At 52.7% G+C, this 27486-nt stretch overlaps 2 protein-coding genes across 6 annotated transcripts; one reads left to right on the top strand and one right to left on the bottom strand.

The window, feature by feature from the left end:
* Window positions 1–343: 343 nt before the first annotated feature.
* On the bottom strand, window positions 344–10236 carry P2RX6 (purinergic receptor P2X 6). 5 transcript variants are annotated; one of them, XM_047696995.1, is made up of 12 exons: window positions 9971–10235; window positions 9041–9191; window positions 7641–7712; window positions 4644–4719; window positions 4344–4437; window positions 4172–4252; window positions 3949–4090; window positions 3750–3859; window positions 2490–2583; window positions 2338–2403; window positions 2082–2159; window positions 344–1994 (listed from the first exon to the last, which is right to left on the bottom strand). In XM_047696995.1, exons 1-12 carry the CDS (start codon window positions 10024–10026, stop codon window positions 1911–1913), a joined length of 1104 nt encoding a protein of 367 aa, XP_047552951.1. In that variant the 5' UTR covers window positions 10027–10235; the 3' UTR covers window positions 344–1910. The 5 variants fall into 5 exon arrangements, with proteins under 5 accessions (XP_047552951.1, XP_047552947.1, XP_047552950.1 ...); XM_047696991.1 differs by having other exon boundaries at window positions 9893–10235; XM_047696994.1 differs by lacking the exon at window positions 7641–7712 and having other exon boundaries at window positions 9893–10236.
* Window positions 10237–10852: 616 nt separating this feature from the next.
* On the top strand, window positions 10853–26485 carry LRRC74B (leucine rich repeat containing 74B). The gene is made up of 9 exons (XM_047696777.1): window positions 10853–11089; window positions 11760–11902; window positions 12338–12470; window positions 13436–13642; window positions 18000–18109; window positions 19057–19172; window positions 20617–20695; window positions 22969–23064; window positions 25744–26485. Exons 1-9 carry the CDS (start codon window positions 10939–10941, stop codon window positions 25897–25899), a joined length of 1191 nt encoding a protein of 396 aa, XP_047552733.1. The 5' UTR covers window positions 10853–10938; the 3' UTR covers window positions 25900–26485.
* Window positions 26486–27486: the final 1001 nt, after the last annotated feature.

The following is a 27486-nucleotide window of genomic DNA, read 5'->3' on the forward strand; positions in this document are numbered from 1 at the left end:
TGGCCTGCACAGCTACCTTGGCGGTGTGCACTCACAGGCAGAACGAGGCAACAGCTGCTTCCAGCCTCAGGCCCTGGCCACAGCTGTCTGTCGTAGCTGGCACTCCTCCCTCTCTCCCCTGTCCCTCAAGGGCTTTGCGATAAAGGCTCAGGGTGGTACACCATGTATGGGATACATGCCTCCAGGGACCTCCAAGCCCAGCTGGTGGCTGTGAGGCCCCAGTCCTTGGGGGGTCCCCAGACCCACCATGCCCCTTCCCCCAGTGATCTCCCTAAAGCCACACTAGGTCCATCAGAGTTGCTTCCAAGTCCCCGATCCTGCCTAGAAGGACAACACAGGAAGCTGCTGGCTTTAGCAGGCTTTACTCCTTGACTTTTTCTGCAGCTATCACAGCTTTCTTTTGGTCCCTGAGGACAACCAGGTACATGGGACCCCACTCCAATAACCGGGCCTCAGAGCCATGTTTTTTCCCCTTGGCTCTCCTGAACCTGCCTCCCCATGGATACTGCTCTGTGGATTGAGAAGCAGCAGAGACCCTGAAGCTTTGCTGAGGCTCCAGAAGCCAAATGATTCCAGATGCTAGACCAGACTGAGCCCGAGCCCCGGCCCTCCCCAGCTGGTCTTCGTTGTTCTGCCACCAAGCAACCAGCACAACTGGAGCCCCTCGCCTCCCTCGGGTGGGTACTCCCAAATTCCTGCCTCTGCCCTGGGACCACAGGGAGTTTGGCTCCTGAAGCTCTTGTTCCTCCCTTCCTGACTGTGGGACTCTGGGACAGGGGACATTCTCCAACAGGAGGGACTCAGACCCCAGAAAGATACCAAGGCAGCCTGCTGGGGGCCTTTGTGTCCTTTGTTAGGGACATTCCTTCTAGCCACTGGGTTCTGCCTGGGGTTATGATCAAGGTCTCCTGCATGCAGTTGCCTCAGGCTGGGACAAGCAGATGCCCGGACAGGTTCTTAGATATGACATTGGGCAGCAATAAATTCCAGAGTACAGCTTTCCTACCCCCATGGCTCTAGGGTGTGGGTTCTAGGAGTTGGACTGGGGGGGGTGGGTAATGAGGAAGCTTATAGAAGATCCCAAAGGACCCAGTGACCACCATCTCAGCTCCTCTCCCCTCTCCTCCCTATCCCAAACCCCATAGCCCAAGGGTTACCACCAGAGATGAGCTGATGCTCACAAATTGGGCAAGTGTGAGACCAAAGGGTGTCTTGCCCTTGCCTGGAGTTCTCAAGGGGTTAGATTATTTGCCGACCCACTCTTTGTTCTATGGACGAGGCCCAGAGTTGGGTAGGAACATGTCCAAGGCGACCCAACACCAGAGCAGTGGAGATAACCCCTCTTGCCAGGCTTCTTTCTACTTTGCTTCAGACCTGGGTTACACAGATCCCAGTGCAGGGCAACTGAGATGGGGGAACTCTACCTAAAATAAGGGTAGGGTGCTGGCAGAGGGAGGAGGGCTGGAGTTGGCCAAAGCCAGTGGGAGGGCCAGTGCTGACATCTGGTAAGCAGAGAACTGGGAACACTACTGACAGAGACTGGGAGAGAGTTCTCTAGACCTAGACAGAGCAGGACCCCTACTGGTCCACTGCCCTGCCATGTGGGTGCCTCAGGGTCTCCCTTTTTCTGCAGCGCCTGTTCTGCTGCAAGTCTATATACAAAACTGGTTTCTGTGGCCCCTGACCCAGGCAGCTCCCTGCTGAAGCTGGAGTCAGGGGATGGTCAGTCTGTCTGGGAGTGGAAGGGTGGAATTCTCCCCTAACCTGCTGGGACTTTATCCAGTAGGTCCCCAAGATGGGGCCCCTACCCTGCAAAGAGCAGGAAACAGCCACAGAAATGGGCCAAGGGGGCAGGGAGCCTAGGCATGGCCACTCTGGTGTTGGTGTCTGGTTCCCAGACTGGGTCCCCTCTAAGACAGCTGGGCAGCCACATGCAGAGGTGTAGAAGCTGGCTCTGTCTGCTCAGGGCTGCGGGTGGCCTTCGGGGCCTTTGCCTGCAGATGAGAACATCAGAACAGGGCTCTGGTCAATATCCTGCAAAGCAATATAGAGCCCGGGGTCTGGACAGGCCCACAGCTCACCTCCTCATACTTGGTACTCCAGTAGAAATGGGCTTCTCCATCCACGTACAGCAGCAGCAGGTCACAGAAGAAGGTGATCTGGGAGAGGCAGGGCAAACCTGTGTCTTGGCCCTCAGCCTGCCCTTTGGCCACCTCCCCAGCCCTCACCCCAGAAACAACATCATGCACGGTGGAGGTTGGGGTGCTCGGTGTGCACCTGGCAGGACTGGGCTCACAATCACTGTAGCCAGAGGGAGCCCACATTGGCCAGACTCACCACGCCCAGCCAAGCTGCTCCAGTGCCCAGAGTGATGGTCGTAGGGATGAGCCCAAACTTCCCTGCCTGAGACAGACCTGGACTGAGCCTCTGGGGCTATGACTATCTCCCCCACCCCCCACCCCCCATTGCCTTCACCCAACACCTCCCACCTGCCCAGTGACGAGGATGTCGAAGCGGATCCCATAGAGCTTGAGCAGACTCCGGGCCTCCCCACCTGAGGCCTTCCACCAGTGGGTGGCTGTCCTGCGGGCAGGAAAGAAAGTCGGGTGGTTTGCTCTGCTGCCACTCCTGGGCTGGCCTGGTCCTCCCGGGCCTCCTTCTTACTCATCTATTGACTCTATCAAAGGGCTGTCTCAGCCCTGTGTCATGGCTGGGAGCACAGGGGAAAGACAAATTGGGACCTACCCGCCTCTTGGAAGCTCCTTGCCTGCTGAGGGGGCAGAGGGGACCAAAGGGTCCCTACACAGGCACTGGTAGTGGGGGTGAGGGCAGGTAGGGAGGCAGGCCCTGGGCTGTGTGAGTCTAAAGGGTGGAAGGGATATCAAGGAGCATCATCTCCAGGCCCAGTGGCTGTTGGGTGCAGATCTGTGACAATGACCAGATGACAGGAAGTGGCAGGAGGATTCTGGCAGGATGGGGGAGGTCTGTTTAGGAGACTCAAAGATGTGACAATAAATGCAACACAAGGTTCCTGAGTCCATCCGGGATTGGAAAAATAAAGATAAAGGACCGTTACTGGCACAGTTGGGGAAATTTAAATATTAGATTTATTTTGCCAATGTTAAATTTCTTGAGTGTGACAATGGGACAGCAGTCACGTGGGGAAGGTCCTCATTCTCAGGACAGTGTTGAGAGGAAGAGTGTCAGATGTCTGCCACTCACTTTCAAATAGTTCCCTTTGAAATCTATCTAAATATATCCAGCTCACTCTAGAGAGGGAGACAGAAAGCAAATGTGGCAAGATGTTAAAAAATAAAACCCAACACCCCCCCCAAAAAAAAACCCTAGAGGACACAGATGAAGGGTGGATGGGTATAGGTGTTCACAGTACTAACCTCTGTACTTTTCTATAGATTTTTGAGAACTTTTAGATAAGACCTAAGGCAAAAGTAAAAAAGAAACCCCCCTGTGTGCTGAGGAGGGAGATGCTAGATAGAGGTGGGATGGCGTGGGGGAGGGGCTGGGGGTGAAGAGTCACAGAGCGGGGGACTGGATCAGGGGAGAGGCTGGACCAGAGCCCATGCTGGGGGACCTGGGGCTGAGAACTCCCCTCCTGTCCCTGGGACCCTCCTTGGACACACAGCAGGGTGCCCGGAGGGGTGGGCTGCTGTGTGGTGGGTCCTGGCTGCCACAGGGGGACAGATGAGGGGGGACCTGGCCAAGGAGCAGGAGGGCAGTGGGGGCTGCACCTGAAGTTGTAGCTCCTCTCCTGAAGCTGGAAGGAGTAGTGGGGCCGGCAGTCGGAACCCCCAGCATCCAGGTCACAATTCCAGTGGATTCGGACACCCACGGCACCTCCCTGCACACGGCACATCACTGCTTCACCAGCACACAGGCTCCGGACCCTCTCCCGGAGCCCTCCTGGAGCCCTGCCCCTCATGGACCCACCAGCAATGCCAGGTCCTCAAAGACCCCTCCAGCCGCAGCCACGAGGTCCCCAATGCGGAACACAGGGCAGTAGGGGCTGTAGCGTGAGTCATAGCGGCAGCGCTTGAAGTAAGTGTCATCCCAGGTGACCAAGGCATTGGACCTGGGGAGGGGAATGGGGGAAGGTTCAGGTTAGGTAGGACACCAGCAGGCTCTGGGGCCAGCAAGATCCACCCACACCTACTTGGAGAAGTTGAACTTGCTGAAGGTGACTGTGTTCTTGATGAATAGGGTGAAGTTCTCGGCCTGGACCAGTAGGGGCTTCCTGTGGGTGGAGGGGAAGTTCATGCAGGGCAGACTCTGCAGTTCTGGGGCCCTGCCCTGGGGGTGGGGGGGTGGGGGGACCGGACACTTACACGGGCACAGTGCTGCTCTCCACGGGGCACCAACCCTGGATCTCACAGGTCCTGTGGGTCCCATTGAATTCCACACATTGGCCCGTTTTTATGCCTTGAAAACACAAGACAAACTCCAGGCCCTCAAATTTCCAGAGTCAGGGGACTGGGGTTAGGGGGCGGGCAGGGGCAGGGGGCCGTTGACAGAAAGGAGAGATACAGAGGCGCCACCAGGCCTGCCCTCAAGAGCCACCCAGGGTCCCAGTCCAGCCCCTGGAGCCCCCATCCAGGGGAGGCATTGGAAGACAGGGCCCACGTTACCATGGCTGTGGATCCCCGTCTCCCCTTCAGGACAGTCCTCATCAGCCAAACAATTAGCCAGCGGGATGGAGGGGTGCTGAGATGGGGAAAGCAGAGTTGCCAAGGGCCCGGGGTGTGTCTCCCCTCTGTGACCCAGACTTGCAGGCTGTGGGGACACAGCCCTCCCCACCTAAGCTCCATAAAGATGCCTGAGTGTGTGTGGGGGCACATAGGAAAGCTGGGGGGGATACAAATAAAAAGAGCAGCCCCTCCACCCAGCCAGGTAGAGATACAGGTGCTGTATTCCAAGGCAGAGCAAGCCTCCTTCCTTCCTCATGGTTCTCTCCTAGCCAGAGACCCAGACCCTCTGGTCCAACTCAGATGACAGAACAAGGAAGGTGAAGGGACTCCGGGAAGGGCAAGTTCATGCCAGGGTGGAGGCACTGGGTGTGGGGAACAAAGGGCAGGACCCTGGTTGGCGGGGTCTGGGTAGGGAAGTAGGTAGTACCGCACACACTTGCTGAAGGACCACAGACTAGTCCCTTCCCTGCTTGTTCTTCTGTAAAGCAGGGACATTAGTGCCTTCACACTCACCATATTCTAGGGATCAGTCAGAAGGGGGATGTGGCAAGCTTTCTGGGGGCCCTAGAGCCCTGGAGAGGAAGGCACACTCTCACAGACACAATCCCACACCAGGCCAACAATAAACACCACTGTTGGGGTCACAGGGCTCAGGTAGCCAGAGGAACGCGGTGCCAGCAAGAAAGGCTCAGGGACTCCAAGCCAAATGAGACAGTGGGACCATGGGGAGTTGGGACTATGATAAGTGGGCAGAGGACAGAGTAGGGCCCCCTGTGTCCTGAGTCCACTCCTCTTCTCCACCCCAGCTGGACCACCAGCTCCTCCAGTTAGACACCATGATGACCGCCACAGGGCCTGGGTTCTGCCTCATCTGCCTCCCTTCATTCAGCTGAGACCATCTCTGCCTCCGCCATGCTGCTATGATCAAGTTCAGCTCCTCAGCAGAGTTCACAGGGCCCCTGAGATGTCGGGCTACCCCCTTGCCCCCTTAATCCAGATCTAGGCTCCAACCCCACTCCACAGCAGGGGACCCCAGAGGTGCCTCCTCTCACACAGCTCCCTCTGCTCAGACATGCTCAAGAGCCCACTTGAGTCTCCAGTCCTGCAGGAAACGCTTCCTGAGGCCCTGGGCTGGCAGACACGCTTCCCTGGGTCTCCAGCTACAGCCTCTGCCCACATCACAGGAACTGCCTCCTTGGCTGGGCTCCCTGTGTAGGAACTGCTCGAGGTACAAGGGGTGGAGTTTTGCATCCCTGGCATTGGGCCTGCCCTCCCCGCACCATGGCCACACACACACAACCCTCCCTGAGGCTCAGCAGATGTCTGCTAGAGGCTCTACTCTCCAAGGAGAGCAGTGCATGTGGGAGGGACCGGATGACCAGGACCCCCAAGAGGAGCTGGCAGGAACGCTGGACCATCTCAGGAAGCCATGTTGTCAGATCTGATGAATTTCTTCCCAGCCCCATAAGTTTCATGGGAAGCTGCAAAGCCGGGACACAAGGCAAAGAGGAATCACACGGATTCCAGAGGATGGCTTCAGCAAAATTTCAGGACAGCCTACACACTGAACATTAATTAGATATCTTCTGAACATTTAGAAAAGGGAGGATATCATGGGCATTTGCACATCTTTTGTGCACACACTTTACCTCCTTTGCAGACAGGGCCCACCTGGGACATGTGACGCCCCCAACATCTGTGGTGCCACCAACAACCAGGACACAGGGGACAGGTGACCCCACAGTCACTCTCCAGCCTCATAAGTAATTAAATGTTAATCCTGATTTTTAAAAAGGGTCACCATGGAGTTAGGCTTCCAGGGCTATGTCCTGGGTGCCAACAGCTCGAACAAAATCCATAGCTAGAAACCAGACACTTAAAAAATGGGTAAGAAGGTAAATTTTGTGTTCTATGCATTTTATCCCAATAAAAAAAATTTTGGAAAAAAAAAAACCCACTGTTGGAGAGAAGAGCAAGTGTGCTCTGTGACAGACACTGGAATTGTGGGACATCCTTAGGCAAGGAGAGAAGGTGAGATTTCAGGTGGAAAACCTGTGATTCCGGATGAGAAACAGACAAGAATAGGGAGTGAGAGACTCTGGTGTGACCAGAACTGTAGTGAAAAATATCCAGAGGTTATAAGTGACCCTGACCTCAGCATCACCAGGAGTGTGCTGTGTTTGCCCACAGAAATGGACGCTGACTTGGGACACATTAATAGAGACTGTGCATGGAAAAGAGGAGGTAATCGGGCGCCAGGGGGGTCAGTTGATGAAGCAGCAGGCTCTTGATTTTGGCTCAATTCATGATCTCAGGGTCCTAGAACTGAGCCCCAAGTGGGACTCCTTGCTCAGCCCCGAGTCTGCTTCAGGATTCTTTCTCTCCCTCTGCATCAGTGTGCCCCACCCCCAACTCACACATGTCCATGCTGTCTCTCTAAAAGTGAATAAATAAATCTTACCCCACCCCGCAAAAAAAAAAAAAAGGAAAGAGAAGGTGATCTTCTTCTAAGCTTGCCTCTTGCTATTAGAGCTCACCTGAGCCTTATACCCAGTTCTGGGTGTTATACTGACAAGCTGGTGGGTGCCTAGCGGTGGGACAGGTTGGGAAGGGCCTGGACATCTCACAGAATGCTATGGTGGAAGGCTCCAGAAGACAGCTCAGTGGTCCAGAGGCTGGACAGCCTTGAGCATGTGAGTCTACCTTGCTGAGACCCTGTCTTCTCATCTTAAATGGGACTGCAATGATTCCTACCAGGCAGGGTATTTGTGAAGATTAAGTGGAATGATTCAGAAAAAGGTGTTAGCTCAGTGCCTGAGAGATGGTAGCACGTACTGAACCCTCAGTTATGTGGGAAGGAGAAGGAGGGACATGGCTGGTGACCCAGGGCTGGCAGAGGAACTAGGGACCTGCCGGGAAGCTCCTGGGCAGCCTTACCTCTGGGCATCTGTCCTGAACTTGTTCTGGCGTCACAAGAAAATTGGTCACCAAGAAGAACACGTTCTCCCCCTAGAAAGCAAGTGTCAGGGTTGGTCCCTGCTTCCCTCCCCCAAAAGGAGAGACTGGAACTAGCACCTCAGCTTGGGGGGAAAAGGGTCCTGGCCCAAACACATCATCAACTCTGCCCCAGGAAAGTGTCTCCAGGGAGGCCAGTTGAAGCAGTGATAAGAGGCTGGGGTGGGGGTTCTGGCCATTTTGAGAGCCCACTGCTGCCACTTTGAGACGAGTGTATTTTTCATGTTCATACTCATTCTCTCACACAGAATTGTCCAAGCTCTTCCTGCTTCTAGGCACTGAACATCCAGAGCTGAGCTGGACAGGGGACCTGCCCACGTTAGGGGTAGTTCGACCCCTTCAATTGCATGCATGGTCAGGGACCAGGGGAGCAGGTGATGAGCTCCACCTGGGCAAAGGGTAGCTAACGACAGGTGGCTGACACCCAAGTGCTGCGTGTGTGAGCTCTGCAAGTTTGGGGCAATGCACACCCAGGAAGGAAAGCAGGTAGTGGGTATGACAGTGGTCAAGATTTGGACTTAGTGGCCACCACCATGGAAAGGGAGTCTTCCCAGAGTAGAAACAAGGGCTGGCAGGCTCTGACTGATATCGTAGGAAAGCTCAGGCTGGCTGCTGGGTGGCGTGCCCTGGGGGACCCACTAGAAGATCATGGCCTCATCCAGGTATGACCCAGGCAGCAGTGAACACCGCTAGGAGAAAGAATGCACAGAAGGGAAGCACAGGTCCAGCTCTGGGCCTCACTGGATAAAAAGAGGCCACACCAGGAAAGGGAGATGATTTCTCTTTGGACATGGTAGGTGTTCACCCAGGAGGCAGCTGCACTCGGGGGAGGTGGTCACTGGGGCTACAATTTCGGCATTGGCAGGATAAAGGTAGAAACCGAGGCTATGGAGAATCTGGGTCGGAGAAGGAGCTGGAAGTGCTGCGTGGAAGGGACAGGAGGGGCACCTGACAGCAGTGCCCCAGGCTGGGGAGGGGAGCATTCAGGAAGCTCCAGACCCTGAGCCCCTGCCCACTAGGGGCTTCTCCTGCCCCACCCTCAAGCTCCAGCCTTGAGTTCCTAAATATTTCAGTCTTCCAGGGGCAGCCTTCATAAAGTTACTCCGGCCTGGCTTCCTGGTCTTTTTCCTTGTCCACCCGGAAACCTCTTACACATCCTGGAAAGCCTCACCCAGGTACCACTCCTCTGTAAGGCCCTTCCCAAGCCTGGCCCTATGAGGTGCCGGCGCCCTGCTCAAGCATCACACGCCCCTCATGCACACACTCACCGCAAGGGTGGTGTCAGAAGTGTCACCGCCTGGCAGCAGGACCAAGGCACCTACCTGTGGTGGCTTCACAAAGTCCGCCACGTCCCACAGCCGGTTACCCAGCTCCTTGATCTGAGTCACCGAAACCCCTTTGAGTTTGGTGATGACGGATATCTGCGGGTCCAGATCTCGCTCCTGGTATCCTTTTTTGGCGAGGAGAGCCCACCTTAGGAAGAAGCGACAGGCAGTGTGGCCTTTCCCTGGTACACAGTGAGCAGTGGCCGCATGGGCCCCACCCTCTCGGCCTTTCTCTTCACATACCCTCGGTGCTTCCAGTCCAGCATTTAGGGCCCCTGCCTCCCCTCCAGCCTCATTTCCCACCCAAACACCCTGCACAGGCAAGAAGCTCCAACCATGATTGGAGAGCCAGTGCCTTTCATGGGTGTCCCCTATCAGGCCCTCATGGGCTTAGAGATGCCCACTACCCGCTCCTTCACCAACCAACTCCCTCCCCCTGTCCTGGCTAGGCCCAAATCCTCCTTAAAGACTTCCCTGACCCAGCTAAAATTGGTGTCCCTATAGGGACCTTAGTACTACAACTCTCCCAAGCATCAAGGACTATCTCCTGCCCCACCAGGGGCCTCCTGGGTATAGATGGAGACCCATCTTGCTTTGGGCCCAGAGATCAATATGGGCCTGGAAACAAGGCCCAGGAAAGGAAGCGGGTGGGCACACAGGAGGACACAAGCACACAGCTTGCCCTTGTATCCACTGGTCTCTAGGCAGAAAAAGATCCTCCCCTGTCCTAACCTGTTCCCCTCTGCTACCACCAGCTCAGCCCCCGAAGAGTCAAACAGTCAACCCTCAGCCCAGCAGGCCTAGTCATTATCCCCCCAGTTAAGCGTGGCCCAGGAGCCTTTCTCTTACCCCACCACGTAGGCCATGACCCCAAGCTGCAGCAGCCTCTGCAGGGCGCCCACCCGCCAATTCCTTGTCATCACATACTTCTCCGTTTTGTAATCCAGAAGCCCCCAGCCTGCCATGGTCCCTGGGGAGCCCATGCTTCCAGCTCCTGCCGGCTGCTGGAGCACATGAGTCAGCACAACAGCTGCAGCCACTGCTGAAGGAGGTACAGCAGCAGCCTACCCAGACCAGGTCAGCAAGCTATTAAAGGGACACTTCCACTGGGGACAAGATCCAGCCTCCACCCCCCCAGCCCTGGGTTCAGTCCCAAGTCCTAGCTGCCCAGGACCTCCCACCCTCTCCCTTTGAGGGGGCCCAGGGCCCCACAGAAAGGAGAAGCCCCGCCCAGCAACCCTACCCTCTGGCCTCACTTCGTTGGGGGAGGGGAGGAGGAGGAGATGACAAGTGTCATATGTACTGTGAGAGGGCAGCACCGGGGCTGCAGGAACCCAGAGGACGACTCAAAGGAAAGCTTCAGGAAGAAGTAACCTCTGAGTTGACACTTGGAGATTCTGAAGTTCAACAAGCAAAGCTGGAGAGGAATGTCCTGGTGGAGGAAGCAGCATAGGCGACGCTAGAGCAGGAGAGAGAACTGGCAGCCAGAGTGAGAGCGTGACTCTGGCTCCATAGAGGAGGGTGACCGAGGATCTCTTGTGCAGAGCGCCCGCGGACCGTAGGGACAAAAAGCAGAGGCCTTGGGGTCAGCCATGTTCCTCAGTCTGCGGAAGGTGTGAGGGCGATGCTGGAACCCTGGCGCACGCTCTCATCTGCCCAGCCTGAGTAGGCTAAAGGTCGGCTCACTCCAGCGGCGGTTTCTGTAGCAACCAACAACACCGGGTTGCCCGGGCGACGGCTCCCGGGGAGGCGCGTCTCTATTGGCTGCAGCGGGCGCCTGTTCGCTGTGCGCCACATTCGATTGGTCAAATCAGCCGGAGGGTCCGCCCATATTCCCGGGCTGCGCTCTAGGTGCTGTGCGGCACAGTTCCGGCCTCAGTGCCAGGGACTGAGAGATGGGCGTAACCATGAGGGCTCCGTGCGAGAGGTCGGGGGAGAAGGAAGAGCAGGAGGAAGAGGTGGCAGCGGCCTCTGGGCGTCTTGCTGGGCCCCCAGAAACCGAGGAGGGTTCGGTCGTTGATTCAGACTCCGACCAGGAGATGGAAGGTGCTCTCGGGCAGGGATGAGCGCAGGCCTGTCTCCTCACCTAGGGAGCTTCTATAGCAGGGGTGGAGGGGGCAGGCTGGGGCCCAGTGGGGAAGAGATCCCTGTCCAGCAGGGAGCGCACCCCTCTGTGGGATACCTGTGGGACTGCCGGCAGCACCTCCAGCTAGCCCCGTGCCCTCCTCACAATGCTCCTGGCGGTGTCAGGAGTTCCACCTTTAGAAAATGCCTCCAAAGTGAGTGATGTTAAACCCGCCAAACAGTGTAAGAAGGGGTGTCCCACCCCGGAATAGGATCAGGGCGTTTTCCCAACCCACAGAAATAGCTAAGCTAATAAATGTATAGAACTTAGAATTGTTTCGATTTCTTCCCCCATAAAATATTCACAAAACATATGTGTTTTGTAATCCAGTGGGAAAGACAGCATGCACTTTGACGTCCACCAGGAAAGGTTCTAATTCTGGCTCTGCCAGGATTAACTACTAGCTGTGTGACTTTAGGGAAAGGACTTGCTTTGTCTGACTTTCAGTGTCCCTATTAGTACGGGAAGAAATACTTCTAGAGGGGAACACAGGCTGCATGGTGACACAGGGCAGGGAGTAGGCAACTGTGTCTGGGGAGGGATCCAACCTGGGGAGGGACCCACATTCATCATCTCCCTGTCTTCTATCAGGCATCCGTGGGCCTGGAGAACTGACCAAGGACACCCTCTACCTGAGATCTTGCCAGGCCCATAGTGTTGTGCCGGCCTCCTGTTTCCTGCGCCAGGGGAGCACCACAGAGCTGAACCTGCGGCACCGTGGCCTGGGGCCCCAGGTAACCCTGGAGAGACCCTGGAGCCAGGCTTGAAGTGACAGCACCCGTGAGACACCAGCCATGGGAGTGGCCCCTTCCTGAGCCCATACCACACACTCCCCAGCCTTTCTGTGTGTCAGACATATACCGTCCCTGCATCTGGGTGACAGGTGGTATCAGGGCTATGAGAGAATTCAGTGTGATGGTTGGGGGGTCTGCAGGGGGGCCCCTAACCTGCTGGGGGGGGGCAGCCGGGGAAGATTCCAGAAGGTGAGATCTGGGTAAAGTCTAGAAGGATAAGAAAGTGTCCCCTGGGCATGTGGGAAGGAGAGGGCCATCCAGTTGGAGAGCACTGGATGGACTGAGCCCTGGAAATGAGCCAGAGTAGTGGCCAGCTGTGTCTGGGGCCTTCACCCCTGGGAAGGACCAGGTCCTTCAGGCTCCTCTTTATCCCAGGGTGCCCGGGCTCTGGCTTCAGCATTGACCTCCAATCCCTATGTCAAGCGGCTGGACCTTCGAGACAATGGGCTCTGTGGGGCCGGCGTGGAGGCCCTGGCAGGTGCCCTGAGCAAAACCAGCATTATCTCTGGTAGGTGCTGAGCCTGGGGCAGGTGGGCAGATTTGAGTCCTCCCTTTCCTGGGGGTGTGGGCTCCCCCAAATCCAGGCCTTCTCACCCATGACCTGGTGCTGCTGGGGCAGGGGTGGGCCAGCGTGGTGTTAGACTCTCTGTGGTGCCCCCAATGCTGGATATTATTCCCCTCCTGACCCGGCCTGCCCCTCACCCCCTCCTCTTCTGGCCAATAACCCCCTGCTTATGGTGGCCTCCTATTGCCTAAATGCTGGGTGAGAGGTCCTCTAACAGAGACACAGGCGATGGGCAATGTGAAAGAGTGGAGGGCTGGGTGGAAAGACGTGAGGCTGGATGAAAATGCCATCTCTACCACTGATGAGCTAGGAGGCCCCAGGCAACCTGCTCCACCTCGCTGAGCCTTAGTTTTCAATCTGTGAAATGGCCCCAACAATAACCCTTAGCCCCTGGGGTTGTGCTGAGTATGAAATGAAATTGCATATGAAGGGCTCAGCAAGGAGCCTGGCTCACGTACGTGCTCCATGCACTGGTCACCTGGGCTGTCATTGCGAGCCTGGCTCACGTACGTGCTCCGTGCATTGGTCACCTGGGCTGTCATTGCCAGTTCATAGAAGCGCATCGGTGAAGACTTCTGTGGGTGTGGTACATTGCTGTCAGGCAGGAATCATCCATGGGTGGTCACCTCGCCATCACGGGTATCCTATACAGACCATGAAGTAGGCGGTTTGAACCCTGAGGCAAAGAAGCTTGTGGATACATGGAGGGGTTGTGGGCATCAGAGAAGCTGCCTGGGGCTTGAGGGGATGGATCTAGCTGATGTGAGTCACTGTGCAACCCCAGGGTCGTCCGGCTGTCTTGCCTCCTCTGCTGCCTCAGGCCTGGAGATTTCAGGGATAGAGGAAGGGGGAAGAGGGCAGTACCTGGCTTTGGATCCCACTGATGGAGGACTGCTGCCAACCCCTAGATGTGGACCTGTCGGAGAACCAGATGGGAGTGGTGGGAGCCCAGGCGATCTGTGCTGCCCTCACAGTTAACCCAACCATGCAGAAGGTACAACTAGCAGGGAACGGCCTGGAGGAGCATGCAGCCCAGTACCTTGCTGAACTCCTGCTGGCTCACACAGGACTGAAATCCCTGGATCTGAGCTATAACCAGCTGAATGACCATGCAGGTAACATCTAGCCAGAGCCACCATGGGGCACTCGAGCCCATCTTCCTGGGGCAGGGGTGGGTAGAGGTTGACAGGGCCTCTCTGAACATTCATGCTCTGGCTCCTGTTTCCCATGTCCCACTTTGGCCTGCCCCTAACCCACTCCTTCCACACAGAACTCTTCATCCATCCCACAGATTTCCATGAACTGCTGTTGCTTGTGCTGGATGCTGATTTAGCCCCTAGTGACCTGGTTGTGAATAAGACAGAGTCCCTGGCCTCAAGGAATGCCTATTAATGAGATAATTCTCCATAATTATTGGTGCAACAAAATAAACAGGGCATGAATGAATGCCCTGATGAATTGAGATGAATGGGGATGAATGGGGACCCCTTGCCTTAGGTGGCTGGCGAGGGCCCTGTGAGATAACATTTCAGCTGAAATGTGCAGGGTGGGAAAAAATCAGCCATGGCAAGACCAGGGAGAGAGCGTTGCAAGCAGAGGAAGAGTGAACATGAAGGCTTATTTCCCAGACTGATAGATATCAGTGTGGCTGGGCTAGTGAGCCAGGAGAGAGGGGCTGTGCTGTGAGGTGAAGGGGCTGGTGGGCTCTGGGTGAAGAGGTGGAGGGCTGAAGGCCTACAAATCTTGGCAAAAGGCATGAAGATCTTATTGCAAGTGCTGTGGAAGACATTGATTGGATTCCTTGATCTCACCACTTTCATGCCCAGGGCCTTTGCAGAGGCTATCTGCTTTGCCAGGAGCATGTACTTCTACCTGTCTGTCTTCAACCACTCCAATCAATTATAGGAATCAGTTGGAACCAGAGGTTAGGAACACGGATTCCTCCTGGGCCCTGAACCTGCTGAACCAGAATCTTGGCGGGGCAGAGCCCATGCATCTACATTTTAATAGGTGTCTTAGGAGATTTGTCTGATCAAGAAAGTTTGGGAATCACTGTTCTGTCTCAAGCAGCTCAGAGTAGAGGTGGTACCAACCTTGGCCTTTGAGGATCAGCCTTAGAATTTAACTGCCAGATAGTCTGTTTACCTTCTAAGAAAATTACTATGAGAAGTCTGTGAAATTAAAAAAGAACTTGAGGGGACCTGGATGGCTCATTCAGTTAAGCACCTGGCTTCAGCTCAGGTCATGATCCCAGGGTCCTGGGATCAAGCCCCTTGTTGGATTCCCTGCTTAGTGGGGAGTCTGCTTCTCCCTCTCCCTTGCTAATTCTCTCTCTCTCTCTCTCAAATAAATAAATAAAATCACTTCAGACTTACAACAAACTAAGTATAGGTGTCCCCCTGGGCCTTCACAGTGAAAAGGCGAGCACCGGAGAAGCAGCCAGGAAGGACAAGGCAGGAAGCTAAGGCCCTGTGAAGGCCCTGTGAAGGCTACACAATGTGGTAGGGCGGTCTTCAGCTCAGAAAAGACAAACTCAGCAGGACCATTTTGTTTCCTCAAGTGGGGATCTGTGGGTGGAGCTGACTCCCTTGAAGAGTGAAGAGCTTGGGTCTCGATCTCCCCATCCAAGGCAAAGGTAGCACCTACCTCATGGTTGGCTACAGAGGTCATGGTCATGAAGTCTAAGCATTGAAATTTCAAGAGGCCAATTCATGTATGTAGAGGAAACTTTTCACCCTCTAGTTTTTCAGCAAAGAAGGGGCTTACCTACAAAGCGGGAACTACCTCCCTCTCCTCCCAGTACTAGAAGTATCTGAGGAAGGGGGAAAGTACATACCTGTACCTGAGAATCTGTGGGTGTCAGACCCAGTGCTGGGTTTGGAATCCAGAGTCCTCTTCTCAGGGAGGCTGCCCAGAGAGTCCCAGCTTGCTGCCTTGCAGGGAGCTCTCCAAGGTGCTAAAGCATCTTGCTGGCAGTGGGTTCTGGCCAAGCAGGCTATCTTTTCTTCCTTCCTTCCTTCCTTCCTCCCTCCCTCTCTCCCTCCCACCCTCCCTTTCTTCCAACCTTCCTTCCTTTCCTTTCTTTTCTTCTTTTCTTACCCTAAGAATTTATTTTTAAGCGATCTCTGCACCCAAGTTCATGCTTGAACTCACAACCCCGAGATCAAGAGTTGCATGCTCTACTGACTGACCCAGGCAGGCACCCCTGAGCAAGGTAGTTCTGCTCAGTTAGAGCATCTGTTTTTCCTCTTTCTTCAAACCAGCCTTATTAAACCACATGAGGAGCTGAGACCATGGAGAGTGTTCCAGTCCATATTCTTTTTTTTTTTTAAAGATTTTATTTATTTATTTGACAGAAATCACAAGTAGGCAGAGAGGCAGGCAGAGAGAGAGAGGAGGAAACAGGCTCCCCACTGAGCAGAGAGCCCGATGTGGGGCTTGATCCCAGGACCCCGGAATCATGACCTGAGCTGAAGGCAGATCCTTAACCCACTGAGCCACCCAGGTGCCCCCCAGTTCATATTCTTGAGAGACTTCTGGGCTGTTGGAAGAGACTGACCAGGCAAAGAGAGGTCATTAGACCAAGGCCTGGAAGAATGGAAGCACATTGGACATGGGGCTCAAGGCAGCACAACCCAGCTGGGCAGGCAAGGCTTCCTGTTGCTGTGAGTCCCTGTTAGAAGGACGAGGAGCTGCTATCCAGGTGAAGAGGGGGTCAGGAGTTCTACCCAAGGGGACAGCCCAGAGTCATATTGGTGCTGCTGCTTTTGAGCACTGGGAGCAGGTCAGACTGGCTGAATCCTGACAGAGTAGGGAACATGGTGGGTGGTGGGACTTCTGTCCATTTTTATATGCTAAAAATCTCTCAAGGTCTCTTACCCTGCACTGCTCCTTCCTTTTCTCTCCTACAAGTGCCTTCTCTCCACACAGCTGCACCAGCCTCCTCACCTCTCTGCCCCTGCCCACCTCAGTCCATACCCTACACCTGCCACTGAGGAGCCCAGCTTTGCCATTTCTTAAAGCCTCACCACTAATTGGTTGGTGCCCCCAAAGACTTGGCCCAGCATTGAAGCCTCTCAGCCTCTCTCTAGTGCCCATCACTCTTACTTCATTTCACTGGCTTCCCCCCGACCTGCCAGGCCTGTGGGCATTTCCACAAGTGCTCCATGCTCCCTCATGCCTCCACACATTTGCAGTTTCCTGTGTGTGTTCTCTGCTGTTGTGTGCCTACACAGGTGGTGAGACCCTCAATTTTCAAGGTTATCTCTCTGTCCTCACTGTCCTGACACCCCAGGCTAAGGTTGGATTTGTCCCTACCCTGTTCCAACACATCCCTGTTTGTAGTCTATGATAGCTCATATTCCATTAATTTGTATTTATAGTTGGACATGGATTTGAACTGCATGGGTCCACTTATATGCAAGTTTTTTATAAATATAGCATTATATGTGTATTTACTCTGTTGATTTTCTTTTTAAAGATTTATTTATTTATTTTAGAGAGAGAGATGGAGAAACTGGGAGCATGCAGTGGGAAGGGAGAGAGAGAATCTCAAGCAGGCTCCACACCCAGTGTGGAGCCCGGCATGCGGTTTGATCTCACGACCCTGAGATCATGACCTGAGCTGAAATCAACGGTCGGACACTCAACCAACTGAGCCACCTAGGCGCCCCCCTATGATTTTCTCAATAATATATTTTTTTTATTTGACAGAGAGAGAGATCACAAGTAGGCAGAGAGGCAGGCAGAGAGAAGGGGAAGCAGGCTCCCTGCTGAGCAGAGAGCCCGATGCGGGGCTCAATCCCAGGACCCTGGGACCATGACCTGAGCCGAAGGCAGAGGCTTAACCCACTGAGCCACTCAGGCACCCCTCAATAATATTTTCTTTAGCTTACTTTATTTTAAGAATATAGCATCTAATATATATATAGTTTACCAAATGTGTTAATCAACACTTAATGTTCTCAGTAAGGTCTTCTTTCTGATCAACAGTACGTGTCAGTTGTTGAGGCTTGGGGGAGTCAAAGTTACATGAAGATTTTCAACTGTACAGGGGTTTGGTGCCCCAACCCCCATGTTGTTCAAGAATCAACTGGGAGCGCCTGGGTGGCTCGGTGGGTTAAAGCCTCTGCCTACGGCTCAGGTCTTGATTCTAGGGTCCTGGGATCGAGCCCCACATCAGGCTCTCTGCTCAGCAGGGAGCCTGCTTCCCCGCCACGCACCACCCCACCCCTCCTCTCTGTCTACTTGTGATCTCTGTCTGTCAAATAAATAAATAAAATCTTAAAAAAAAAAAAGAATCAACTGTATCTCCCCTATTAAATGTGAATTCCTTGAAGACAGGGCAGGACCATATTGGGTTCAACTTGGTGACCCTGCCACCCAGCAGAGACCCTGGCACACCACTGTCATTAGTATCATTTTTTGAAGGAATGAACAGAATGAGTAAGGCCTGTCTTGGTGTTTCTAAAGGGGAGATCCTTGGACCAGCCCTGGCAGAAAATACAGGACTCACTGAGCTTAATATAAGCTGGAATCACCTTCGAGGACCAGGAGCTGTAGCCTTTGCTAGGGGACTGGAGGTATGAACAGCCCTACAACCTGTCTACCCTTCTGGCCTGTCCTGTGGGGACAGGACTCCCAGGTACCAGCTCCCTGTCTTTATAGCTCTTCAGAAATGAGCCTTGGATCTTTTAAGAAGAGCTTGCAAAATATTTTGTTTGGTGATTTCAATTTTCCCAGCCCCATTTCACGACTCCAAAGCACCATGCTCATTCTCGTGATGCTTCCTGAAGGGTCTACAATTGAATGTTGCCTACCTTCTCCGGATATTATAGATATTATAGGCATATGGCTGGTGGGGGACGTCGTGTGGTCTGGTTCTCACTGAGGGCATATGCAGATGCTTCTCTGAGGTAACACCCTGCACCCTTGGGTCCTGCACACACTCTGAAACATACCACTTGCTTCCTTGGATCTTGTGGTTCGTAGGTCTTGGGAATGGGTGGCTCCTAGCCCCTGCCAGGATGTCCCTGGTGCCAGCTCCCTTTGTGGGGTTCTCCTCAGGAAATGGCAGCAGCTGCCTTGCTTGGCCCACTCCCTGGGGCTGACATGGGGATCCTGCTCCACAAGTGGCAGGTCAGGCTTTGTCTTCCCAGTGCAGCCACAAGTTCAGGCCCTTCTCCCCATCATAGTCCCCCAACAACCCTTCCCTGGAGCCCCTTTGGGATCCTGCTCTGTGCCTCAGACAACCTGCCCTTGAGTCCCCAAGTGGGCGTGAGCCAGATCATCAAGTCTGTCTCTGAGGGTCATCCACACCCACCCTTGGTGCTATGCTCCCAGTCATTCAGGTCTCCTGGTCACCATCATTCCAGCCACAAGATTCTTACCTAGAACCTCTGACCTTCTGCTCTCAGTCCGTGTTTTTTTGCTCCTCAGGCCTCCTGGGCTGTGAGGCTGTGGTCCCTGGCCACCTTCCCGGGGGCGGGGGGCGGGGGAGTGGCCTCCTGGCTTCATTCTTGCATTCCAGGCAAACATCTTCCTCAGAGTCCTGGACATCTCATACAATGGCTTTGGAGATCCTGGAGCGTCTGCGGTGGGTGAGGCACTTAAGACCAACAACGTGTTGGAGGAACTCAGCATGAGGTGAGGTGTATAAAATGGTCCCTGGCGCCTGGGTGGCTCAGTCGGTTAAGCCACTGCCTTCGGCTCAGGTCATGATCTCGGGATCCTGGGATCAAGTCCTACATTGGGCTCCTTGCTCAGCAGGGAGTCTGCTTCTCTCTCCACCTCTGCCTGCCGCTCTGCCTGCTTGTGCGCTTGCTTGCTCTCTCTCTCTCTCTCTCTCTCTGACAAATAAATAAATACAATCTTTAAAAAGGAAAAATAAAGTGGTCCCTGTGTCACACCCTCCATGTCCAAAGTCACCTGAGGGCTCAGGGACTCCAAGATCTTCCTGCTGTTTACCACCTTAATCCGCAAACATACCACAATCTAACCGTGATGGGGCTTGAGCCACAATCCAAGAGCACCAAGCTCTGGCCCCCTCACTCAAGTTCAGCATTGTACTTTGGGTCTCATAATTCCTGCTGCATAGGCGGGGGCTGAGAATTGAAAACATATATGTAAAACAGCTTCAGTAGAGGGATGCCAAGGTGGCTCAGTTGGTTAAGCATCTGATTCTTGATCTCAGCTCTCAGCTCAGGTCTCAATATCAGGGTGGTGAGTTCAAGCCACGCATTGGGCTCTGTGCTGGGCCTGGGAACCTACTTCAAAACAAAGCAAAACAAACAAACATGTAAACAAACAAAACATCTTCAGCAGAGACTGGTGTGGGGGAGTCCTCATGTTCTGCTCAGCACATGACTGCTGGGGGCCTGCCCTGTCTGATTTGCTGCTGCAGGCTCAGGCAGCATCCCAGCCCTAGGCAAGTAACCAGAGCAGAGGCAGCAAACCACAGGGAAAAAGAGAGGCAGAAGCCCAGTAGGTCCTGGACTGTGTGGCCAAGCACTTCCACTGGGGGTGCTGCTGGAGTGAGCAGGGTCTGCCTGACGCAATTCTGTCCTTCCCATGGAAAGAGCTAAGGCCAGAAGAGGCTATGAGACATGCTGGAATTCGAAGCCAGAGCTGGGGCCTGAGAAGTCAGAGTAGAGAGGGATTGGCTCAGAGCTAAAGTGGCCAAGATAGGTGCTGGGGCCAGAGCTTAGGTCCATCTGGAGAAGCAGGAGGAGAGGACGTGAGGAGGGAGCTGGGTGGTTTCCAGCACAGATGCTGTCATGCTGATAGGAATGGGGTGCTGATGGCGGGGGTGTGGGGGGGACATGTAGGAGGACCTGCTAAGCTCTGAGGGCCTGGGGGAAGCAGCTGGCCTCTGCTAGGGAGGGGGGCGGTGCTCAAGGTGTGTTTGCTGAGTGATCTCCCTGAACACTGGGAGCCTCCAGTAAAGCAGAGTCACTATCCAGTCTTTGCATACTGACCTTCCCAGGGTCCCTGGAGCATCAGTGGAGGCTGGAATGTGAAGTCCAGCTGGGTCCGTGCACCTGCCCAGCTTCTTGGAAAGTAGCAAAATGCTCATGTCTTTCTGTTGCAGCAACAACCGCATCTCCGCAGTGGGAGCCTTGAGCCTGGGCCTGGGCCTCCGGGTCAATCAGACACTGAGGATTCTTGTTGTGAGTGCTAGCCTGATGGGGGAGGTTCCCCTGTACATATCCACACAGATCCCTCCCCTGCCACATCTCTCCACTCCTCTGGCAGTGGAGTGCACAGGTTCTAAAGCCCAGATAAGGGAGGGGGGCCTCCTGGCTTCCTCTTGTGACCCCCTTCTTTCCCTTGCCATTCATTCATCCATCTCTGGCCTGACCCATGCACTTCTTCCAACTCCTCCCTCGTCGTTCCTTCCCTCCCAGCAGTGTCACCCTACCTCCCAGCTGGCCTTCCTCTTTCTCAACCCATCAAGTCAGCCAAGGTGTACTATTGGCCATAGTCAGACCTACCCAAGGCCTCATGTGCATACCAGGGGTTCCCTTCCTTCAGGGGTGCCAGCGGGCTAGGAGCGGCTAGGCAGGGCTGACAGCAGAGGACAGAGAAGGGAGGGTGCAACTGGGGGTGGAACAGGTCCGTGAGGGCCACTGTGCCGACGGCAAGTCCTCAGTGGACAGCGCTGCCAGGTCCAGGGGGCATCCAGCCCCGCCTGGCTTTCGGCACCCTCAACTGGCCGAGGAGCCATGGTGTAGTCCTCCCATCCCCAGCCTGAGACTCACTCCTCTCCCACCCACCCCTCCACCCCTGCCCCCCAACCCCCGCTACAATCCATACCTCTCTTAAGCTCTGGATCCCCCTTTCCAGCCATCTGCTAGACAGTTCCCTGGATGTCCCATGGGTACAAAGCACAATCTGAAGACATCATCTCTCTCTAAGGACTGCCTCCTGTGGGTGGGGGGTGGGGAAGACTTCCTCATGGAGTCAGAAGTGGGGGCCCAGTGCTCACCCCCGCTTTTTTAATGAAAAATTTTAAAAGATTCTATTTATTATTTGACAGGGAGAGGGACCACAAGCAGGGGGAGTCAGAGAGGGAGCAGCAGGCTCCCCGCTGAGCAGGAAGCCCAATGTTGTGGAGGGGGGTCTTGATCCCAGGATCCTGACCCCAACCTAAGGCAGGTGCTTAACTGCTTAACTGCTTAACCAACTGAGCCACCCAGGTGCCGCACCCCTCCCTTTCTTCCCCATGCCTTCCATCCTTCATCTTGCTCCCTGCTCCTCCTTCTCACTTCCCCTCAAGTTCTGTGAACCTGCTAGTTTCCCATCTCTGGCCCCTCCTTCCTACCCACCAGGTGATCTTTCTAAACCAGAAACCTGCTCCCACCCCTCCTGGCTTTAAACCTGTCGGCGGCTCCCCTCTGGGTAAATCCAGGCTTAGTTGTACATCCAGGCTTAGTTGTACGGCATTCCCTACACACTAGGCTCCAAGCTTTGCTGTAACCCCTCTGCCTTCCACCTGTGAAGCTCATTCTCTTACCCCAAGCTGCTCTGAATTTTCTACACATGGTGCAATCTCTTCCCTCTGTTTTGCTTCTCCGGCTCTTCTTGCTGAAATATGTAGCTCTGCATACCTCCCCTGTAAAGCTCAAGGCAGATGTTTTAACCCTGCCTAACCTTTACCTCCCAAGGAGAGGTGATACACTCTCACTGCACTGGGTTTTCATGACGTTTCCTTTTCCTCTCTTTCCCAAGATGGGTGAGCTCATTAAAGGCAGGGATGTGGGACATCCTGGGTGGCTCAGATGGTTAGGCGTCTGCCTTCAGCTCAGGTCTCGATCCCAGGGCCCTGGGATTGAGCTCTGCATCAGGCTCCCTGCTCGGTTCGGGAGAGCTCTGCTTCTCCCTCTCTCACCCTACTGTTCCCCTTGCTTGTGCTCTCTCACTCCCTCTGTCAAATAAATAAATTTTAAAAGTAAACAAATAGGGACGCCTGGGTGGCTCAGTCGGTTAAGTGGCTGCCTTCCGCTAGGGTCATGATTCCAGGGTCCTGGGATTGAGTCTTGCATCGGGCTCCTTGCTCAGCAGGAAGCTGACTTCTCTCTCTGCCTGCTTGTGCTCTCTTTCTCTCTGACAAATGAATAAATAAAATAATCTTTAATAAATAAAAAAACTTTTTAAAAAAAGTAAATAAATAAAGGTAGGGATGTGCCCTGTGTGTCCCTATCTTTGACAGCTGGCAGAGTTGGGCATGGGGGGCTACTCAGCCAGTGTATATTCTCTTCCTCTCTTTCCTGGCCCAAGAGCTTCCTGAAGGGCATTCTGTGAGCAGAGACAACTTCTGAGCTGAGACAGTGGGGCTGTCCTGAGTCATTACAGCAGACACGAGGAATCCCTCCTTCCCTTTGGAGTTGCCCCACCAGCCTCCCTGGGCTCAGTTTTTCTCAATTGTGTGTGTGTTTCTCAGATGTCCAGGAATCCCATGCGAGGCGAAGGCTGCTTTGGAGTTCTAAAGTCTGTCCGGGAGAATCCAACGTCCGCCCTAGAACTCCTGGATTTCTCTGTAAGAGCTTTTCGTTAATCTCATCTGTGATCCTCGAAACAGCTGCATGAGTTATCATTTAGAGGAAGAAAGTGGGGATTAGAGAAATAAAGTGCCCTGCCCAGATGCTTAGTGGGGCTGAGTCTGAGAGCCACCACCCCCAGGCCAGAATTTGGATCACAGAGCCACTCTGACTCTATTCCCACTCCAGACTGGGGGGCACCGCCATGGTCTCACCTCCAACCCCCTGCCTGTGTTCTTCATTGGCCGAGATAATAGGTGGCTCAGAGGACACAAAGCCTGCTGTTCACTGATGTTTGGATTTGCAGGTTCAGTACTTACAAAGTGTCCCTGCCCCACCCCCTGGTCTCTTCTCTCTGCAGGCAGATCGTGGTGCCGGAAGAGTCACTCATGTGGCCTTGAGGGAGATTAAGACTCCTTTTCATTCACTTGTGCCTTCTTTTTTAAGATTTTATTTATTTATTTGACAGAGAGATCACAAGTGGGTAGAGAGGCAGGCAGAGAGAGAGGGGGAAGCAGGCTACCCGCTGAGCAGAGAGCCCGATGTGGGACTCAGTCCCAGACCCTGGGATCGTGACCTGAACCGAAGGCAGAGGCTTTAACCCACTGAGCCACCCAGGTGCCCCCACTTGTGCCTTTTTAATATAGAAAACTAAAAGCAATTACACATTAAGGAGAGAAGTCCCAGAAGTCTAGTCTTATTCGAATTCTGATTATTCTTTTTTTTTTAAGATTTTATTTATTTATTTGTCAGAGAGAGTGAGCAGAGGCAGACAGAGAGGCAGGCAGAGGCAGAGGTAGAAGCAGACTCCCTGCTGAGCAAGGAGCCCGATATGGGACTCGATCCCAGGACCCTGGGATCATGACCCGAGCCAAAGGCAGCTGCTTAACCAACTGAGCCACCCAGGCATCCCTCTAATTTGATTATTCTAATTCTGGTTGATGTCAACCCAGATTTAAGTCAAAACCTTTCCAGAGACTTTTTTTTTTTTTACAGTTCCAATCCTTCAGGCTTGGAACAATTGATGTCAAACAGCCTTATTGCTTCCTTCTGCCTGCCCAGTTTCTACAGCTCCAAAACCAAAGATTAGCTTGCCTTGACCATGTCCCTCCTGCCCTGAGAATTCCTGTTAGCATTGGCTTCTATTATTTAAAAAAAAGGGGGGGGGTGCACCTGGCGGCTCAGTCGGAAGAGCATGTGACTCCTGATCTCGGGGCTGTGAGTTTGAGCCCCACATTGGGTGCAGAGATCACTTAAATAAATATTTTAAAAAATAAATAAAGGAATGATATATGAAACTGTTCAGCAAAACTATGTGATTATTCAGTATAACCTATGGTTAGTATTAGGAGCATTTAATGTAATGGAAACACCACAGAGGTGAGAATCAGACAAGCCTGGGACCAAATCCTGAGGCATCAATACGAGATCTTCTTTTTTTTTTTTTAAGATTTTTAAATTTTATTTATTTGACAGAGAGATCACAAGTAGGCAGAGAGGAGGGCAAAGAGAGAGGAGGAAGCAGGCTCCCCACTGAGGAGAGAGCCTGATGCAGGGCTTGATCCCAGGACTCTGGGATCATGACCTGAGCCGAAGGCAGAGGCTTTAACCCACTGAGCCACCCAGGGGCCCCAATATGGGATCTTCTGAATTGAAGAGTATTACTAGTCTAGATGCAATGTACTATTTTCCTACTCCTTAACTGTTACTAGTATAATCTCCCCAGCCTAGATTTTCTCCTCATCTTTAAGGGAAATAATTCTTCTTCTTTTTTTTTTTTTAAGATTTTCTTTATTTATTTGACAGAGACAGAGAGCACAAGCAGGCAGAGTGTCAGGCAGAGGGAGAGAGACAAGCAGACTCCTTGCTGAACAGAGAGCCCAACTCGGGGTTTGATCCCAGGACCCTGGGATCATGACTTGAACCAAAAGCAAATGCATAGGGGCGCCTGGGTGGCTCAGTGGGTTAAAGCCTCTGCCTTCGGCTCAGGTCATGATCTCAGGGTCCTGAGATCGAGCCCCACATCGGGCTCTCTGCTCGTCAGGGAACCTGCTTCCTCCTCTCTCTCCACCTGCCTCTCTGCCTACTTATGATCTCTATCTGTCAAATAAATAAATAAAATATTAAAAAAAAAAAAAGCAAATGCTTAACTGACTGAGCCACCCAAGTGCCCCTAAGGGAAACACTTCTGAATCCTGACAGTTTGTGTAAAACCCTTCCCAGGTTTCAGCCTTGTCTTTAGGTGAAATGGGGTTAAAATCTTACAGCCAGGCTCATCGTGAAGAGGGGATGAGCTAGCAGACCCCATAGGAAAGGCCTGTGTAGAGAAAGACCCCATTGGTGCTAGTATTCTCCCCCCTCACAACCCTTGCTTTTTGTTTGTTATTGAGGAATAAGGTCTATCCTGAAAAGTGCAGGTGGATTAGGGCTGTGAATTTCCACAGACAGAACATACCTTATGCAATCAGCCCCCAGATCAAAAAATAGTGCAGACCCCAAGAAGTTCCCCTGGAACCACTTCCCTTTTCTACTTTAATGTTTTGGGGAGTAATGACATTGTCATTCATATGAGAGAAGCTGCCCTAAGATGTTTCTTCAAAACCTTGTGTGTATAAGTAAAAAACAGTGACGTTCTCGGAAGGTGATGCTGTACTGCCTTGTAATGGGTTTCTCCGCAGGAGATCCAAGTGGACAGAGAGTTTGATGACCTCGCCAGCTCAGTGAAGGTACTGCTTCCAGCACTCCATGTAAAGACTGCTGCCCACAGAGTGAAATACAAAAAGGAGTTACCATCAGTCTTCACCCCGTCCCTACCAGCCTCTGTCCCTAAGTGACTGTGGTAGGTGGCTTCCTCATCTCACATTGGCCACTTCAATGTCGAGGGTTCTTGGACTCACAATGCCTTATTACCACTCGAGTCTGCAGTGAGTCCCCATATCAACCAGGCAGTAGTCCTGTTGAGCCCATCTTGATGAAATTTTGGACACCTGTACCCTCCTCTCCATCCCATGGCCTCTGTTAACGCAGAGACTGGGTCTTCCTTTGTTCCTGCTAATTTGTATAACTTGTACTGTGTGCTACATATTGAGCTGGGTATGGGGTCAGAGATGTCCAAAGTCTCTGCTCTGGTGACTTCAAGAGACAATCAAAGTACAAACTCAACTTGCCAGAATGCAAACTGACCCAACTTTTCTGGCAGGCGATTTATCATCATGCACACGGGGCTTAAAATCACCTGTGCTCATTGATTTGATGGTCTGAAGAAATAACCAGAGCTGCATAAAAACACCAATGCCCAGAGATGTTCAATGAAATGCTGTTTATATGATGAGAATTGGAAATAATCAAAATGCCCACTAACAGGAGATTGGTTAACTAAGATTTGGAAGTCTGCGAACATTAAAAGCCAAGTGTTCAAAGGCCATCTAGTAATTTATGAAAATGCACATGATTGATGTTAAGGGAGAAAATCAGGATAAGAAAATCACATGGTTTGTTTAATAGTTCCTCAAAAGATCAAACATGTAGTTTATTCCAGACCCAGCAATTCCAAACATAGAGAAAGGAAAACATATGTTCACACAAAAACTTGCACACAGATGTTCACAGCTTTAGTCATAATGTCTACAAAGTACAAATGTCCACCAGCTCATAAATGGATAAATAAATTACGGTATACCCATACAATGGAACACCCCTCCAATTTGGCCATAAGAGGGCATGAAATTTGGGGTGATTAAAATGTTCTAAAATTGATTGTGGTAATGGTTACACAACTCTGAATATGCCCAAAGTAGTTGAATTGTACACTTTTTTTAAAAAAGATATGTTTATTTGTTTTAGAGGTGGGGAGGGACAAAGGGAGAGGGAGAGAGAATCTCAAGCAGACTCCCCTGTTGAGTGTGGAGCCCAATGTAGGGACTTGATCTTACGACGCTGAGATCACGACCGGAATAAAAAACGAGTCAGACACTCAACCGATTGAACCACCCAGGTGCCCCTGATTTGTACACTTTAAACAGGTGAATTGTGTGATATGTGAATTGTAGCTCAGTAAAGCTGTTTACAAGAAAAAGGAATGTGGTATCATGTTACTACTACAGGAATGTATTATGTATTAAGAAGGATGTATCATGCTACAACATGAAGGAACCTTGAAATCATGTTAAGTCAAAGAAGCCATTCACAAAAAACCATATATTGTATGATTCTGTTTATATGAAATGTCCAGAATAGGCAGGCTTCTAGCGACAGAAAGTAGATTAGAAGTTGCCTAGGGCAGGGGCCACCTGGCTGGCTCAGTTCGTAGAGTGCCTGACTCTTAATCTCAGGGTTGTAGGTTTGAATTCCATGTTGAGTGTAGAGATTATTTTTAAAAAATAAAATGAATTAAAAAAAAATACGGGTGCCTGGCTGGCTCA

This window comes from Lutra lutra, chromosome 12 (genome assembly GCF_902655055.1).
Source record: "Lutra lutra chromosome 12, mLutLut1.2, whole genome shotgun sequence".
Classification (NCBI taxonomy): domain Eukaryota; kingdom Metazoa; phylum Chordata; class Mammalia; order Carnivora; family Mustelidae; genus Lutra; species Lutra lutra.

Bases quoted from the DNA above. Each gene is read 5' to 3' on its own strand.
- LRRC74B (XM_047696777.1), top strand. From the start codon at position 10,939: ATGGGCGTAACCATGAGGGCTCCGTGCGAGAGGTCGGGGGAGAAGGAA. The intron at 12,471-13,435 runs GTAGGTGCTGAG...GCCAACCCCTAG, and splicing joins CAAAACCAGCATTATCTCTG to ATGTGGACCTGTCGGAGAAC. The intron at 23,065-25,743 runs GTAAGAGCTTTT...GTTTCTCCGCAG, and splicing joins TAGAACTCCTGGATTTCTCT to GAGATCCAAGTGGACAGAGA.
- P2RX6 (XM_047696991.1), bottom strand. From the start codon at position 10,026: ATGGGCTCCCCAGGGACCATGGCAGGCTGGGGGCTTCTGGATTACAAA. The intron at 9,192-9,892 runs GTAAGAGAAAGG...CTTCTTCCTAAG, and splicing joins GTCATGGCCTACGTGGTGGG to GTGGGCTCTCCTCGCCAAAA. The intron at 2,404-2,489 runs GTGGGAGGTGTT...GGTCTGTCTCAG, and splicing joins ACATCCTCGTCACTGGGCAG to GCAGGGAAGTTTGGGCTCAT.